The 19,355-nt window shown below is 37.2% G+C and overlaps 2 protein-coding genes across 2 annotated transcripts; one reads left to right on the top strand and one right to left on the bottom strand.

The window, feature by feature from the left end:
• Nucleotides 1-3,355: 3,355 nt before the first annotated feature.
• On the bottom strand, nt 3,356-8,230 carry LOC131356578 (transmembrane protein 236). Its single transcript, XM_058395705.1, has 4 exons — nt 7,778-8,230; nt 7,227-7,299; nt 4,987-5,110; nt 3,356-4,487 (listed from the first exon to the last, which is right to left on the bottom strand). The coding sequence occupies exons 1-4, from the start codon at nt 8,146-8,148 to the stop codon at nt 3,721-3,723; spliced, it is 1,335 nt and encodes a 444-aa protein (XP_058251688.1). The 5' UTR covers nt 8,149-8,230; the 3' UTR covers nt 3,356-3,720.
• Nucleotides 8,231-10,215: 1,985 nt separating this feature from the next.
• On the top strand, nt 10,216-19,160 carry hacd1 (3-hydroxyacyl-CoA dehydratase 1). The gene is made up of 7 exons (XM_058394973.1): nt 10,216-10,373; nt 12,533-12,650; nt 12,845-12,863; nt 12,958-13,046; nt 14,557-14,678; nt 16,045-16,223; nt 16,869-19,160. Exons 1-7 carry the CDS (start codon nt 10,255-10,257, stop codon nt 16,949-16,951), a joined length of 729 nt encoding a protein of 242 aa, XP_058250956.1. The 5' UTR covers nt 10,216-10,254; the 3' UTR covers nt 16,952-19,160.
• The last annotated feature ends 195 nt before the right edge of the window (nt 19,161-19,355 follow it).

The raw sequence follows: 19,355 nt of genomic DNA on the forward strand, positions 1-19,355 counted from the left end.
AAAAACAATAGACAATTGAGAATTAAAGAACGCCGTTTCCTCTTAACACACTTTTATATAAAAAAAATTGCCTAGATGATCCTAGCTGTAAAGAATGCAGGCCAAAAACAGCATAATGAAACAAAACTCACTACCAAAATCTACAGTCAGCATGCAGTGTTTCTGTGTTTGTGTATACCCATTTATACGGTAAATTAACTGGTCACTGCTGTCTATAAAATACTTACGTCTATAGAAAAGATTAGGTAGGGGACAGTAAAATTTGCTGTAGGTAAATGTAGCAGAGTTGTATGTATTACTTGTAAAAAAAAAGAAAGAAATGTAAATAAGACAAAATTATTAATGTCCAACATTTGGATCACCTAAATATGCAGCCATTTTTATGTATACACTGATCCTGCCACTTCACTTCATCAATATAAGTGAATTGTGGAGAATTAATCATGCCAATTCTTTTTATTTAAATGTGACTTTTGCTGTATTGTAGGTTGTCCATCATACAAAAAATAAAAACCAGTCATTAGAACTATCTTTGGGCTTTTATAGTGTAGCTCCATCATCTGGTCATTAATGGCATGTTATAAAGACAAACATGATTATTCAACTGTAAGGGAAAGAAAGATAGATAGCTAGATAGCTAGATAGATAGATAGATAGATAGATAGATAGATAGATAGATAGATAGATAGATAGATAGATAGATAGATAGATAGATAGATAGATAGATAGATAGATAGATAGATAGATAGATAGATAAGATAAGACCTCAGATTTAGAACCGCTGTGCAGGTTTGAGGCATAACCTTCTATCTGGTTGGTAAATTTACTAAAGCCCCTTGTAGTCAGACAGCAGGATAAATAAATACAATTTCTGTCATGAATTCCTTTTCTCACCGCAGAGAGAGTTTTCCAGTGCAGTGTATGCTGTTGCCATGTCAGTTTGCAATTTAAATGCTTTTGGTGTTGTTCTAGTAGTGTGCCTGCCCCATGCTATCATTGGTATGTAACCTTATTGTGTCAGAATTTGTCATTTGATTATTCTATTTGGACCCTGATCCTTATTGTAAAATCTTATCAGACATATATTACTATAATACTATAATACCTTGTTTCCAGGTTCTAGTTTCACTTTTTATTTTTAAATTTGTTTCTGGATATGTCTATAATTACCTTACCCACCTATGTTCTGACCCCTGTCCTGGATGTTGATGATGATTTTCAGATTTGCCCTAATAAAACAACAAACCTATGAGGTTTAAGGCACACTTCAGAGCTTTATATCTATTGAAAATTCCATGTGCTGTTTTAAAGGAGTGCAAACAGGAAATGTGTGAAATAAAAGAGAAAGAGGAGAGTGCCCTGTGGAGGTCAGGAGGGGAAATGCCAGTCTGGATGTTACACCATAATTTATCTAGAGACATTGCAGAATAAAAGGATACTACATCTGTTTAAGAGTTGTAGACGTTCATTGTGTTTGACTTGATATTCGTATTTTACTTCTGGCTAAAGATTTGTGTGTTATAGTCTTCTGGTTTCAAATTCTATTCTATTTAATAATTTCAAGATATTACAGCTAATGTGGTCTAAACAGTATATTTTCCCTCATAATATCCACTCTGTATGATAATAAATCTATTAATAAACACACACTGTATTACTTCCCACTATTGATTTATTTTATTTTATTTTATTTTATTTTACTTTGAAATTTGCAAACAAATGTAAAGTGCTTTATAAATAAAACAAATTATTACTATTTTATTTTATTTTATTTTATTTTATTTTATTTTATTTTATTTTATTTTATTTTATTTTATTTTAATAATTAGACAATGTCAATAGACAAACATCGTAAATTTATATTTTGTTCTCTAATGGGTGAGAGGTGACCGTGGGAAGGAAAAAGTCAAGGGTTAGGATAAAAACTTGACTGGCCCCAGAATCAAACAGGACTAATGGAATATGAAACTGGACAGTATGATTATAAATCATTCATTTAATTTCTTTCACTTTAAATGATTTATATAAAACTTTTAAAGGATTTAAAGGATGTTCTGTATGAGGATGTACGATTACAGCAGCAGTTTTTACAAGAACGATGCTGCAGGTGAGATTTTCTACTAGAAAATGTTTAGACTGTTTTTGGAAAGTGTCATCTTTATTGCCCAAATGTAGCCCAGTTTACTACTGCAGGTCACACTGGTCCAATGTCAACATTCAGTAAAAAACTCTTACTTACATCTGCATTAAAACAGGAAAATACAGAGGAAAGAACTTAAAAGGATATGTTTGTTTCCTGATTTTGGAACTGACCCCAGTTTTATGGCCCCAATACAGGACACGGTAAAACAGGAAAGTCATCTGCCAACTACCACAGCACTTTTTTTGTCTTTGCATAGCTCTTCCTCCTGTCAGATTCCTATTATTCCAATGATTGATTACATTTGTTCTTAAACACAAACCCTCTAGTAAAAAAAACAAGGGAATTATATTTACAACATATCATCCACTTGTTGACTACATGTTAGTCATATTTATTATACAGTGACCTTTCAACACCTTTGTCACAGAGCAAAAAAACAAATTCTTCAGTGCTTATCCTTGACCTAGTTTTTTTCTGTACATGGCACCAAAGCTGTTCATTAGATCATAGATATTTTCAGTGAACTTGTGCTGACAGCAAACCATACACAGGATGCCATCAAGAGAAAATGATACTGAAGGGAATTTAGGTCTCTCTTTAATATTTTTAATGATGTAGGATCCACTGATGGGATTAGCTAAGGTTACATAAGGGGCTGGCTAAGGTGAACAGTGTGTAAGATTAACAGCCCAGGACACTAACAAACACTGACTAAGGTTTGATATCATCAGAAAGACGATAATACTCATGAACTCAAGTTTAACATTCATTTTCAAGTGTGTGTGTGTGTGGGTGTGTGTGTGGGTGTGCTAGTCACGTGGCAAACACTCAAATACAGAATAATCCTGTTTTCTTCTCTGCTATAAACATGGGCTGAGGTTGACATGTATAATATGATTGAAGAGGTACTACTTTTTTAATGCCCTAGAAACAAGCATTCAAAGCTGTAAAGGCAACCCAGAAAGATAAAAAAAAAAAAACTTCATAGGACATAAAGGACAAAGGACACATTAAATATTATAAAAAATTATGGGCAGAGAGACATTTTTCCAGGAAAATCCCACGTTTAGTTTGACGATTTTATTTCTGGAATTACAGACAATAAATCCAAAACAATATATTAAAGGATAAGGGGCTATAAAAAAAAGCAAAATAATAATTTTAAAAAAAATTAATAAAAGAACACTATTTTTCTTTTTAAATCAGTTCAAGTAGTAAGTATTTTTCGAGAAAAGGGTACAGGTGTAATTGAAGGTATCTATTCACATACAGACATTTCATCTACATGAAAATTAAGATAAACATGAAATAAGAATTAACTCATATCATTCGAAACAAACTTAAAGTGCAGCAAATGAGATTTCAGTTCTTATCTCTCTTATAAACACAGATCTTATGGCACTGTCAATTCCTTACACATTAAGTCATTCATTAAGTTTTTATTATATATTATTAAGGCCATTTATGTTTTTTGTAATGGCGGTATATGCAACAGTATTGTATCTACTACTACTGCAGTTCAGACTGTCTGTAATAGATTTTCCTCAGCTGTTCAGTTCACTGTATCCTTACTCCAGTCAGAACATCCTCTCAGTGTTGAAAACTTTAAGCCTGGTCATGAAGTTAAAGTAAATGTAAGCTAAACACACCAAGAGGTTCTTCATCACAAACAGGACCGGTGTGACAAACCCGAAAATGGCTAGAAGGGCCACTCTCAAAACAAGGAAGGGAAGGTCCTGTAGGGCCACCCCCAGTGGTGAGAGAATGGGACTGTGGGGCATTAGAGCCAGTCGCAGCATTGAAAGATAGCTGAAGAGGTACACTGGTAAAGCCCAACCTGAGAAGTAGACAGCGGTGTGATTTACAACTCGGACCATTTCAGCTGTGTCCAACCAGAACAGGAAGCTATCAGCAAAGGCTTCAGCACGCATGTCGCTTGCTAGCAAAAAGCGGAGTGGCCCTGCGTATGCAGTGGCATAATCAAAATTTCTTAATGGTAGGCCAGTGCTTGGACAAATCACAGGTATAGTATATGGTTGCCTCTGGTTATTGCCTGATAGTACTCCATTGTTGGGCACCGCTGGGCCTGTCGTGTTGACTGGAATCCCGGTAATTCCCCCACTGGTGGGTAACCCAGTGACCATCCCATTGCCTGCTAACCCAGTAACTGAAGTTCTTCCAGGTAACCTTGTAGTGGGGCCATTAGTTGCCCTTGCTCCATTTTGTATTTGCCCCATACTAGCATTTGCTGCTGCTGGAGATGGCCCAGTGGCTGTAGTGGCTATTGGCATCATCATCTCAATGTTGAGGGTTGGGATGTCTGCATTTCGGTGTAATTCATTCGCTAAACATACAAACAAATACAAATACACAGAAAAATATGCTGGTTTGTTCATGCTGTGTTCAAAAACCATAGTGATTAATTGCCTTACTATTACTATTATATTAAGTAAGAAAAAATTTACAGACATGAATAAAAATTATGACCTATTTAGTTTAATTACAATTGTTTGTTGTGTACAATTACTTCAACAGCATTCATCCAGAAATTCACAATTTTACAAATTTTAAATGTACAATTTTATTTTTGGGGGGCTTCTCATTAGAAAAATGTGTGACTGAGGTTAAATATAATTAATGATAAAAGTCTGTGAGATTCATGAGTCATGATTTAAATATAGATGTGAATTGCGGTGGATGAATTTGTTTTGTTAGTAAGACCAGCAAGAAAATGATCAAAGCACAGTCCACATGTAAAAAGAAGAAAATGCTTTTCATTGTCTAGTGGTAATCTAATAAGTGTATTTATTTGTGTTCATTCAAGTGAAAAAAAAAACGTTTACCCCGGCCAGTGAGTCTGCAGTGACGGATTCTTTCAACAATGTCAATGAGGATGAGTGAAAATAGGACCAAAGACACGGGTAACTCAGTGAATGTATCAAATTTCATCTCATTTCTAATCTGCACCTAGAAAAAGAGAGAGAGAGAGAGAGAGAGAGAGATTTAAAACTTATACAGCTGTGTGTTAAAGATATAAGCTCAATTTCATTCTTGAAAGAATTTATCTTCTTCTAGCAACAACATAATCATGAGATGAGAAAATTTCCTCTTGCTAATTATTCACCGTGAATGATTTGTTTGTTATCTGTCGAAAATATTTCATATATGTCATCTAGGAATCAAATATGCTTACTATATCTTCAAGAGATTACAAGCTTTAATCCCACTAATGCCACAGACACTGATAGCTGTGAGTCCAAGAGAGCCATAGTGGTTGTGCTCCCTGGGCCCCCTGTCAATCACGGTGCCAGTAGTCAATCATAGATAGGGCTTTCTTTTGAATGGGGTATGTTGCCCTGATACGATGCGAATACATGACATTTTTCTCTTCACGTCAGGTCACGTCAGGTCCTCCGATAACTTTGAGGGCATGTATGAATAAATATGTTATAGTCAGCTTGGGTCCTGCTCAAAGGCTGGGTGAAAGTTCATGTGAAAGACACTTGCTTAAAGTAGAATGTGAAGGATATGTATAAGGTCAGGCACTGTTTTCCAGTCCAAGTCACTTGGAATAGACTGGCATGGGAAGGGAGATCTGCTCCCATTTCCCCTGACTAGGAGTGAGCTTCAGTATAATGAACACTGTCAGCCCAGTGTTGAATCCTAAGAGGTCTCTGACTGGAACCAGATGTAGCAAGCAAGACTGAAAAGGCCAGGTGGTCTGTGTACAATGTAAATGGCTGCTCATAAAGCCACATGTCATTTGTGCCAAGCCATGCTATTAAACTCACCCTCTGAATATTTCCCCTTGGCTAAGCTGAATGTTGGCAAAGGCAAAGAACCTGTGTGAGATGGGTCAGAACTATATACTATATACACTATATGGCCACAAAGTTGTAAGCACAGTTTTACTGGATGTCAGTATGATGTGATATTACAGTATCACTTCACTGGAACTAAACCAGCCATACATGTTCTACCATGGAAGTGCCCCTGTGTATGGAACTGTGTAAAAATGAGTACTGGGGCTTCTCTCCTGAAATCCTCCCTAATAATATTGTGGCTGAATGGGAAATTCCCACAGTCACATTCAAGAATCTAGTGGAACGCCTTTCAAAAAGTCAAGGCTGTTATAGCAGTAAAAGGATACCAACTTTTTTAAAGGAATATTCAACATGTCCATATAGGTGTGATGGTCAGGTGTCCACAAACTTTTAACCATTTCCTGGAGCTATCAGAAGTAAAGATTTGGTATGCTAGAAAATATGGCATATTTATGGCACCCAGAAAACAGCTGGGAAAACAACTTTGTCATGCACATAGAACAATAAAGCAGCCTGAGTAACAAATTCCATGAGGTTGATGCAGCATGACCTATAGATGGTCCTCACAGAGGTCTAGTTTTAAGAATGTGTTGCAACCAGCGGTCAGCTCTTTTGCCACAGACAATGAATAATTGTTGCCAGTGGAAGGAGAAAGACAGATGCTTATGTGTGTAGGTGTGTGACAAGATGCTGGATAATAAACAAGTTCACTTGAGATACATTCCAGCTCTATGATGCATATCTGAAAATGACAAGTAGGTTGAACTCACTGAGTGTAAAGTTATAGAACCCTGTGAAGTATGAAACAGGTCAGGATAGGTCAGTAAAGGCAACTGAATGAAAAGCCCTAATGAAGTGGTTGTGTTTTCTGAACCACTGACACTTTTGCTGCTTGGCAATGCAGCTGAACATCAATTCTAACAACTCGTCAGGGATAGCAATTTGCACCTAGACCTTCACAGCTATCACAGCTCATTATAGTGAAAGAAGACAGAACGAACAGCAGTGTGAGGAGTCAAGAACAGCAATAAATCTCTTATGAAGTTCCTGTATGTATTTTTCCCAAGGACTTCTTGCAAACTTTTCCTAAAAGTTTGTGTAGCACTGTGTAAGCCTTCCGTTCCTTACAAGTACAGACCCCCTTTCAATTTATTAAGTAATCTATGAATGATATAGAGTTCTAGATGTTTCCTCACTTTACCAAGCTATATGTATCCCAGATCACTAATAGTGAATATTATCCAACATCTTCTATTTACCTCAGAACTGGCTATTAGGAATGCAAAGGTGGGCAGTGTGGAGAGCAGCACATAAACCAGAGCAACAGGTCTCCTGAAGAGAAAGAAAATTCTAGTTCAGTTTTATGACAAAATAGTATGCATTATGTGTGTCTTGTATGTGACATTTTATATGACATTTTACCATTGATTCAGTCACAAATATATAATAAATCCAAACAATTTAAAATAGCTAAATAAATAATTAAATTAAGTAAATAGATATTATTATTGTTGTTGTTGTTGTTAATAATAATAATAATAATAATAATAATAATAATAATAATAATAATAATAATAATAATAATAATAATTAATACTAAATCAACTGAATTACACTTAAATAAATACATAAACATAAACACTTAAATGCTTCATGGCATAGTATTAATAAAAAAAAAATCCCAGCAGCATTTTCATTATCTATCTCTGAATCAGAATGATCTTGGTGTTTTTTATGATGCTACCCCAATAGTTTGACACTGATTGTGAACAAAACACATACACATAAACCTATGAGCACTCTCTCTCACCACTTCTTTCTCCCAACCAGGGCTTTCTTCTTCATGAACACCATGTACTTAATTGGCAGCCACACCAGAAGTGCCACGGTTGTTAGATAGGCAACAGACGAAGACACAATCAACCAGTAAGCCATGCTAGAGTTTCCACCAGAGGGCTGCATCTGTCTCTTCGCTTGTGCTAGAATGAAGGCGAAGCGCTGCATCACAATAAAAAATGGTACACAGAAGGCGGCAAACTGCAGTACTTCACAAATGGCAAACTTAATTCTGCTCCCTGAACCCATAATGCAGAGGAATGGCACAAAAACGACTAATGGAAAAGGAGAGGGAGAAAAGGGAAAAGGTACTGTCAAAAGAAAATCCCTACGAATAGAGTGCATTGAGGCTGAGTGCTAGCATGTTCCACACACACACATACTGATGCTAGACCACTGCTTACTCTGCACTCACTATTGTGTTGGATCACCAGGCGAGGTCTGCATGCAGACAAACACACACGCAGCTACTGGGGGAGAGTGAGTGAGAGAGAGAGAGAGAGAGAGAGAGAGAGAGAGAGAAAGATGAATCTAGGTATAAACAAAACACAGAAAATATGTTGTTCTATGAATACAACTTTCAACACAGACTTGGCGATAGCACTAGGAAATTGATGACCCACTTGTACATATACACATAAACAGACAGACATAGACAGACACACACACACACACTAGCACTACTACAACATACATTTGCAGTCCATAAAATTAAATTAAATAAATTACATTTATGCAGAAATGCTCTATCAGAAAGACAGACAGAATCTTGACTATATGTCTATTGTAGAAATGTTTACATGCAGGCTAATGTAAATATCATCCTAACATCTGATTGTGCTGTTTCACTTCCCACTTCATGATTATAAATGATGGCTTCTGGGCAGATTTTAACATACAGCTCCTCTCTCTCTCTAGCTACAGACAGACTTAAAGTAAATTCAAGTAAATAATACTTGCAATATCTGCATCAAGCCAACAAGCCTAGAGCCTAGGGCTCAATGGCATCACAAGATTGTTGGCTTCTTCATTTGTGGTGTTTTTCCATGGGATTACTGAAGTTGTTGTTTGGTTTAGGTGTTTTCTCCCTTCAGTCTCCTAATCAGGAGTAGAAATTCATGCTCATTGGGGTTAAGATCTGGTGATTAACTTGACCAGTCTAAAAACTTCCACTCTTCCTCTGATAACGTCCTCTGTTGAGTTGCTTGTTTCTGTCTGTAAACTGGCAGACAGAATGTCCATGACACTACCTTTATTTTACTTGACCCATCAGCTAGTATGTATGTTTTGGATCCTTTCTCTCTCTCTCTCACTCTCTCTCTCACTCTCTCTCTCTCTCTCTCTCTCTCTGCTCTTATTGTATAGCTCCATCATGTGGTCATTGATAGTATGATATCAAACTACCATGATTATTAGCCTCTGAATAAACCTTTTTCTTGTGAGTTTTAAGAGGTGTTTAATTATAACTTGGTTGTGTGTACGAGGATGCTTTAAAGAGGTCTGTGCATTTTTATTGAGTGTTTAATGTTTAGGGATTAAGATTAGGGTTATTTTATAAGACCTCTGACTTATATAGGCTTTAAAACATCTCAACATGGTGGTTGTAGCTTATGTGTACAGTATGAGGCATATGTAGCAGGATCCAGATTATGTGGGCTGAACTATATTTGGTGGTGTCTTTGCTTAACTCTGGTTTCTACTGGGTGCCTGGTAGGGGCTAATTATAGAAGCTACTGTGAAGTACTTTCTCAGACACCGCCTCTGGCCTACAAATGCTTATCAGCTTACACAGCCAATCATATTTGCCAGCTAGTGCACACAAAATGCTCTTGTTCAAATAAATAAATGCTCATTTGCCTATGACCACAGATCATTATAACAAAGCCTGAATCACACAGTTCATGCAACATACTTTACTTTTTATATGTTATATGATGCCGAACTGTCCACAAAACAAAGTGTGGAATAATAACAGTGTACTGTTTATTATATATTGTCCCCAATTGAATAGGCCAATACAGAAGTGCAATATCTCACACTTAATGCCTTTCATGAGCTCATGAGCAGATGGACCTTGTCTATATCTTTGGAGTCAAACGTTTGTTGTTCTCAGCTGTGCTCTAGCCTAACAGTTGACTCAAAAAAAATATGAAGTGACATGACCTATTGACTCCACTGTGGGATGCTGGGAAAAGTAGTTTTAATAGATCGGTCCCTCAGCTTACTGTAGTGGCCTTGTTTTGTGGTGTTTTTTATTTAATTACTCCATTTAGACTATGGATTTAAAGTTTATACATATTGCCTTCTTTATGTTGAATGTTTGTTTTGTCGGGATGGGGTATGGGAAACTTGTCCGTAAAGGCATGGACCCGCCCCTTCTTCGGTGACTGACAGCTGCGCTCGTGCACCGTTTCTGTCTGTGACTCGGTGTCGGTCTCGCGCCCCGGTGCCATGGCGTCCGGAGAGGAGGACGGAGCGCTTGAGGAAAAGGAAACGAACAACAAAAAGCGGACGAAGAGCATTATTGCCACAGCATGGCTCATGTTCTACAATATCGCCATGACGGCCGGGTATGTGAGGATTAATGTAGTGTTTAATGTGTCAGTACATTTCTCCTGCAGTCCTGCTCCACTTTACAGTGAAAGCTTGCGTTGCTGTTTATAGTTTCAGAACTCTGTTCCGCTCTAACCGTTTATGGTCAACATCAATAAACCACAGTGGACACGGAGAGAACGGGGTCGCATCGAAGTCTGTCATTCAGAGGCGTTTGACTTTGTCGAATAAGCAGTGTGAGGGAATAAACCGGGGTTTTCATTGGGGCCGTCGGAGCGCTACTGTCTTGCCAAATACGGTGTCCGGTGCTGCGCGAGCGTCATTCTCTGTCGGTGCAGCGCGCGCGATAAGTTTAGCCGCACGCTGACATCGGAGCTTCACTCTGACAGAGCAAGAAGTTTCAGAACACACGTGTTAATAACGCGTATATGCATTAAATACTCACTGTGGACTGCTTTAAATGTCAGGTGTTGTGGAAATGGTAGAAAAGTCTCTCTCTCTCTCTCTCTCTCTCTCTCTCTCTGTCTCTCTCTCTCTCTCTCTCTCTCTCTCTCAGTTTCAAGTGTAGGCCTCCGGTTTGTTACAGTGCTGGCTTTCAGTGTGATAAAGTGAGCTCAGTTGATCAGATAAGATTGGGTGATGTAAAATGACTCTTAATAGCATGAATGAGTCCAGAATCTCAAAGTGATTTATTTATAAACGATTAAGGTCGAGCTGAGCATTAAAAGTCTATATTTGATTTGAGAATTGCTCATAAACAGTATACACTATATGGACAAAAGTATGCAGACATCTGACCATCACATCGGTATGTGGTTCTTGCTCAAAATATTGACACAAAGATGTCTACATATTATGGATATAGGATTTCCCTTCACTGAAACCCAAAGACACTCAAGCCTGTTACAGCTTTAAAAAAATGCTCAAAATGCACAAAATGACTTCCATGAAAACGTAGATTACCAATGTTGGTGTGGAAGAACTTGAGTGACCTTCACAAAGCCCTGGCCTGAACACCTTTGGAACAACACTGACTGCACCCCAGACCTCCTGACCCGACCTCGCTAATGTTTTTCTGGGCAATTCCCCACAGCCGTGCTCCAAAATCTAGAGGAAAGCCTTTCATTATAATAGAAAAGTGGGACTAAATCTGGAATGGGATGTTCAGAAAAACACATATTGGTGTGATGGTTATATGTGTTGAGTGACTTTTTGGCTGCATAGTGGTGTATGTAACAAGATGCAGGGACTATGAATAGGATGGTATACACTTTAGAGCATTCCTAAGAATCACTGGAACAATATTCCAAACTTTAGGTGGGGCATAAGAAGAACATCTTCCGCTAGATTATATTTGGTTGATCCACAGGATCAGTGGAAGGGTAAGCATGAGCTGAACAAACTGTTCATGTGACACACTGCTTCCGGACATCAGCAAGACATGTTGAAGCCAAACTGTTCAGGGCATTAAACCTTATAAGAATCTTATTTGTTTACATGAACTGAGCTTGTAAATCATCTCAGAATTTCTCATCTGCCTACATAATATAGAATATGTAGCTATATGAAACGCCTATTAAATACAAATCAGTTGAAAAGTCCCATATATAATTAGGTGGTTACCGGGCATGGTGGTGGTTTATATGTATCACACCTTCAGGGTTGGGGGTTCGATTCCCATCTCCGCCCTGTGTGTGTGGAGTTTGCATGTTGTCCCCTTGCTTCAGGGGTTTTTTTCAGTCATCCTGGGTTCCACCCCAGTTTAGAGAGATGTGGTGTAGGCTGAGTTGGCGTATCTCAATTGTCTGTAGTGTGTGTGTGTGTCTGTGTCTGTGTGTTTTGGGGGGGATTGTGCCCTGCAATGAGCACCCCATAATTTAGCTGGCTCCATGTCTGTGACAAAAGACTAGCATTTAAGAACTGTGCTGTGCGTTCTTGATAACTAGCTGTAACATTTTGAGCTTTTCACATTTAGTGCAGCCAAATGCAATGTTGTGAACAACCTTGGTTGTGTTATAATCTAAATCTTTATTCCAGTGGAAGAACATACTGAAATATCATTTTGAGCATACTCATACTGTGATAACTCTGTAATAACACTGCTTATACAGAGGAGTCATGGATACCCATGCATTTTGCTTTATTAAGTATATTAAATGTAATATATGTGCTCTAGGTGGCTGGTTCTGGCTGTTGCAATGACTCGCTTCTATCTCCAGAAAGGCACGCATAAGGGCTTGTACAGAAGTATAGCACGGATACTTAAGTTTTTCCAGACCTTTGCTCTTCTGGAGGTAAGTGTCATCTTCCCCATTCTCTCTGTCTTTCTCTCTTTCTGTCTTTCCTCAAACTACTACTTGATCATTCTAGTCTTCTCTGTGCAAACATAGGGACAGAAATGTCCTTCATCTAGCTATGCCTGTTTTTCTCTGCTTTACGTTTTTGTTTCTTGTTTCCCTTTCTGTCTTGTTTCCATCCTGTATGTCAGGTTGGGCACTGTGCAATTGGTATGTAATTTCCAAAAAAAAAAAAAAGTAGTTTAATATTTATTCTGTGGTTGTCAAGAAGGAGTAGATGGTGAGATGTGTTCGTGTTTTGCAGGAATTGTACGGACATCTGTGATTGTAACTGGGGTCCAAGTATGCTCGCGAATATTTATGGTTTGGTTCATCACGCATAGTATCAGACAGGTAAGAGCCTTCATGGAAACGTACAACTGAAACTTGTGTATGTATATAAAGTGAAATTTACCACAGTTAGAGAAACATGATGCTCAGGCTCGTTGGGTTTAATAAATATACTAAGCTTACTTTTTAACCCTGGTGAGTGACCCATTTTTTTTTCTAGACTCTTGCAGTAATTGCTTAGCCAAGCTGCTCCATTTTTGATTAGCTATTAGATCAGTTGTGTAGCAGTAGGCAGTTTGGAGACAGTGGTTTTGTTTTGGTAAAGAAGTCAAGGACTATTCAAACTGCACACTAAATAGTAAGTTAGCCCAGTTATAGCAGCAAAATTATTCATGCTAATACTCACATACTCAGGATTATAGCTTGATAAAAAGACAAGGCATTATAACTTTCTGTATTCACTTACCATGAATTTAGTAACAATAGATAGAATTTAATAATTTCACAGAGGACTGCAAAAGACCAACCCTTTAAACCATCCTTTCCATTGCTGACCTTGTCCTAACAGTTAGTCGATAATATCTTATGTTACTGAAAGTTTTCATATTGTGCTCACATTTTATGCTATTTTTCAAGGATACCCAAAACAACATCTTTATTATCAATGCATTATACACTGTTTGGTGTCTGGTTCTTTGCCATCAGATTCCCTTAAATGACTCAAATTACATCTAGGCTATTTAATTATGTGGTAGCTTTGTGGTTAATGTGTTAGACCAGGGTGGTCCCTGACCACCGGGCTGCGGACTGGTACCGGGCCATGGATCATGGTACCAGGCCGCAAAGAAACAATAAACTTATAATTATATATTTATATAACATAATGATATGTATTTTATTTTAAAAAATTGCTACTTCCGCCCATGCCTCACTCCCGCATTTGACACAGTCGTGGGTTTTTTAATACATCAGTGATGCACACTGCACGATTTTAGCCCTGATATACACTCGCTGACAGGTTTTGTGAAATCGCAGACAAATGCCCGAAACCAGAGGCAAATCGGAGTTCGTGCACACAAGTGGCAATCACACAGTGTGAATTACCAAAGTGTGTGTAATCTCCTGTCGCTGATCCATTGTGCAATGTGAACACAGCAGCGACTGAATGCTACCCTAGATAGTCGTGCAGTGTGAAAACAACCGTGATCCGACCACTTTGAAAATCGTGCCGTGTGAACCCGGCACACAAGCTAACCCGAGCTAAAATGACACAAAAAACAAAAGTCACTACAGAGCTCCCCCTATCAATCAAAAGTATTGATAGGGAACGGAAAATATTTTTCCATTCAGCATAATGTGGTTATCATATTTCCCGACCATGTTGTCAAGATGTTTCAAACAAGGCATTAACTGTATTCAGCACCACCTAATGACATACCTAGAAATTAATACATAAATATCTTTATATTAAGAAAACAAAATCTAGACTTAAATGACACTATAATTTACTACTGTGTGTTATTCAGAGAGAAAAAGAATCATTACTTACTACTGCTGTTTTTGGCTTTTTTAGATCCAGAATCAAGAGAGTGTGATCTTGTTTTTGGTGGTGTGGACAGTCACTGAGATCACACGTTACTCCTTCTACACCTTCAATTTGCTTAACCATCTGCCTTACTTCATCAAATGGGCCAGGTACACCAACTATGCATGTCAAGTATATTAAATGTTGTTATTTTTGTTCATTTGGGATCTTTAGCAGAGCTAATTATATTTATGATATATAAACACACACACACACATATATATAATATATATAATATATATAATGGGCTTGGATTGAGAATATGTCTAATTGTCTCAAATGCTCTGGATTTGTTCGTGTTGTATCTTGGTCAGGCCTCTTGTGGACAAGTGGACAGCTGCCCCTGTTTTTAAGAGTGACTGTTTTGGGCACTGGAATGCCTGTCCACTATTAGCATCTATTCACTACATACATACATGTCCTTCTACCGAAGACCTCACTTACTCACCTTGTGCCACAAAGTTCAGATTCTTTAACATATACATCCTAAAAATAGAGAACTATAATTAGCATGCACTAGCACTACCAACTATCCATAGACAAGAGAAAATTTTGTTAATTAAAAGTGTTATAAATAGTAATTTTCCTCTTTATTTCCTAATGAAATTAAAAATCAACTATGATGTATTGATATTTTCCTATGTTGTATAACCTGTTCTAGCCTGTAGAGGTCAGTTGTACCTACAAGATCCGAGCCTTTAGTAAATAAGCAGAGCTGCAAACCTTTAACAGTTGAAAAGTTGAAACCTGCCTTTCATAAATCTAATGGTTTTGTGTGAAAACCCAGTTTAAATAGGTTTTTATCATATCAGACTGTTCAAAAACAATGCATTATGTTTTAACTCGTACATTGCAGCTATTAGTGCTGATCATTACACTACTGCAGTTTATTTACTGACCTTAGATTTCATTACGCATAATGGCTCAAATCTGTTATGCAATGCAGCTCTATATTTGAAGGAAGGATATTGAAATATTTATTCCTAGTTCTGTTGGAAGAAGATTACTACCACTAGTGTGTTGTGCACAGAATAGATGTAGCTGTAGGTTAAAATCCCTTCACATTTCTGCTTATGTACTGTTATAAAAATCAAGATCAAGACTGATGTGCCTGTTAAAGTGATGTATTGTACATTGTGAACAGAAGCTGAAAGGTCAGGACCTTTACCAAGGTTTATTTTCTGTTAGTTCAATACATTAGCGGTCTCATTACATTCTCACTTACCAATATACATACAGAATATCTAGTAGTTTGTCTACTGCCTGTAGCTTTAGTACTTGTCTTACAGTGAACTTAAGAATAACGTTAAATCACACAATCTTAAAATCCACAGAGCTGCATCACAGATCCTGAGCAACACAATTTGTGCATCATACAGCTTTAAAATGTCCAATCTGTATAGTCATTGTCTTTGCTGGAAGATTTGTCCTGAATATAATCTGACTACAATTTCTATTATTATCTCTGACTTTCAGATATAATATGTTCATTATCATGTATCCTCTGGGCGTGATCGGTGAACTGATGACCATATACGCTGCTCTGCCATATGTTCGGAAAGCGGGCATGTACTCTTTAAGACTCCCAAACAAATACAACGTCTCCTTCGACTATTACTACTTCCTCATCATTGCAATGCTCTCCTACATCCCATGTAAGAATCATTCACTTCACTCATATAGCTGTGTCTAGTCATTCAATTGAAATTATAAAAGCTAACAAGGGAAGTCATGGTAGTTGTTTAAGCATATATCAAGAGCTTGGAATTTGTGTGTGTTTTTATGTTATTTATATGCCACTTAATTTACCAGTTAAAGTTGCAACTTTATCAAGCGTCAATGTTTATGCCACAAAATTGTCTCCAGATGTTTTTTGTCTGAAAGATGTGTGATTAGCAAATTTTGGTATGTTAGTATGTTTATGCTTGACATATATAGATTGCAACATTGCTTTGTTTTTGGAGTGCAAACGTCAAACCATCGTGGTTTAGAAACCAGGACATCATCTGGATTTGGTCACTAGGCTTTTAAGGACCTACGCAAGGAATTTAACCACACTCTTAAATGGGGTATTGTAAAGTTTTTGGGCTTCTATTTTGGAGCCAGATGGCTGAATTGTTTTCTATATTATTTAGTTTGAGCACTAAATTAACAAACTGCAAAATATTAATTCAGTGCCTCGTTTTAGGCCTACATGTACCTTCAGATTCAAGTTAGGGTTGATTTTTCTTTTACCTTATATTCACGCACACTATGATTTTTTTATCCTAATATTTATCCATTCATTCTTTTTATCTTAGTGTTTCCCCAGTTGTATTTCCACATGCTGCGTCAGAGGAGAAAGGTGCTTCATGGGGAGGTGATACTAGAGAAGGACGAGTAGAAGAAAAAATAGCACACCGTACCAACCACCACAGCAATCAATTACTGCTCAGACCTCTATAACAACGGAGAAGATTGTAATAGATAATATCAGACAGCATGATCAGCAACCCAACATACAAATTGCAACCTACTGGAAATTCTCCAGTACCCAATCTCTACTACAGCCACTCACTCTTCTGTTATTGAGAACTGGGTGCTCTTCACTTGGATGGAAATGCTCCCAGTATTCGTGAATACATCCAAATTATGGTCAGCTAAAAGAAGTCACAAGAAGGACTGCCACTGGATTAAACTTCATCTATTTTGGATGACATCTTTTTTTTTTCTCTCACATCCTCTTCTGTAGTTTCTGCTGTTCTGCTCCCTTGTATTGGATTAAGTCTCAATCTGGATTAAATCTTTAATTTGGATATAATTTCAACTTTCACTGGACTCAACTTTATCTGTATTTGGAATGTAGCCAAGAGTAAAAAAAAAAGGTGAATAACGGGTGAATTAGTAATTTGCTAATTACTCCGAATGCCATTTGAAAGTTTTTGATTGTGTTACTTAAAGCACACAAAAAATGTTTAATGTTCCACAAACCAGGATATTTCCTGCTATCACTTATGTTATGCTACAGCAGCCATAAACTCTTACCAGGCTTTCTATTTTCTTATTCATTAATTGAATGACAAAAAGAGAACCAGGAAGTTCACTGTCGCAAAGTGCTGACACTACAAATTTCTCTCAGAAATGTTCAATAAGCATCACCATACAAAAAAGGTTTGCCATATCACCAATTATTTGTTAAATAACGTGTCGGTCTGTTAATTAGTCTTAGATTAGACGGAGCATTCGCTATACAATCCCTGTGAACGTGCTGCTATTGTAAAACATAAACACACTACAGTGAGCACACTAATATAACCCTGTGCTTTGCCTTACAGCCACCACTACTGAGTTGTGCTGTTAGAGGACGGAAATCAACTCTTTCTGACCAATCAGAATTGGGAAGTCGACCAGACTATGGTATAAATTTCAATATAATTTTATCAGATTCTTTTAGCAGAATCTTTTTTGTCAGCAAACATTTTAAGTCTCAGATGCTTTTGTTTCAAATGTACATACATGAGCGTGGTGTCAGGATGAAGGGGGAAAATGTTGCAAAAATGTTCTTCGACTGCACTACGACTCCGTGTCTCTTAAATGTTTACATCAATAACCGGTGATTCAAATTTGGTGAGAACTGTTCAGGGATAAACAGAAATTGGAACAGCTAACTGACAGGTCAGCATGATCTCACTTTCATTTCAGATTCTTAGCAAATGAAATATATTAAGAGTGAGACAATAAATCTGTTCTGAACCCTGACTAGCTCTGCCAGTCTTCATAGTTTGGTGTCATGTTGTTGTGTTGTGGTTCATTCTATGTCAGGTTACCTTGTGTTGACATCCATCACAGATCTTGTAACCACTAAATCAGAAGATTCAAATTGACACACTTTTCTGTGGTTTCTTAAAGGGAATGAAAAATGGAAATGTGCAACAGCCAGTGCCATGTTTTCTTTAAATTTCAATGTTATAAATGATTCATTTTTGTTGAAAACGCAGTAAGACAAAATCAGAATCTTACTACAATCTCTGAACCGCACAGTATCTAAATAACAGGCAACATGAAATAAAAGCAGTCAATCAACAAACCCAGTTTTCACAAATATGTCATTCACATTAGGCTTGGAAGACAAATTTGAGCTATGCCAGTGTTATTTCTCCATATATCCTTCCTCACCACCATAGAGTTCATCTAATATCCCACAACCAATAGTAACACAAACAACCAAGGTTACCAGAGTGTTACTGGTATATGATTTGATGTATGAGACCACCCAGGTTCATGGCTAACATAATACATGGTCTTAAATTAATTTAAAGAAATTACTGTGAGTGAAATATTAGATTATGGTTTTAACCTGTAAGCCATATTCACTCTGATTCTGACTGAAATGGCTCCAAGAACTGTGATGATTAGGTCTGGAGGTGAAACCTCCTATAAAAAAAAAATGGCATGAAAATGATGACATGGAGTGGTCTTTTCATTTTGTTTTTGTCTTGTTTTTTTAAGAAACTATATATATATATATATATATATATATATTTTATTTTTTTTTTTGAGTTGAGTTGAGTAGTGTCTCTCTATAAGGTGCTACTGTTACATACTTTCATTCTTCTGTGCAGCTGTGGAGAAAAGGGAGAGGAGTTAAAGGCAACGAATAGGAAATGAAGTGGAATGACAATTAAAAAAATGTGAATACTTAAGAAAATGAATATGTTCATTTAAATAAGTGCACTGCAAGTTTTTAAGTGTATTGAAGAACCATCATGATAAGCGTCTGGAATAAGTAAAAAGGATGAAACAATAAA

This window comes from Hemibagrus wyckioides, linkage group LG07 (assembly GCF_019097595.1).
Source record: "Hemibagrus wyckioides isolate EC202008001 linkage group LG07, SWU_Hwy_1.0, whole genome shotgun sequence".
Lineage (NCBI taxonomy): Eukaryota > Metazoa > Chordata > Actinopteri > Siluriformes > Bagridae > Hemibagrus > Hemibagrus wyckioides.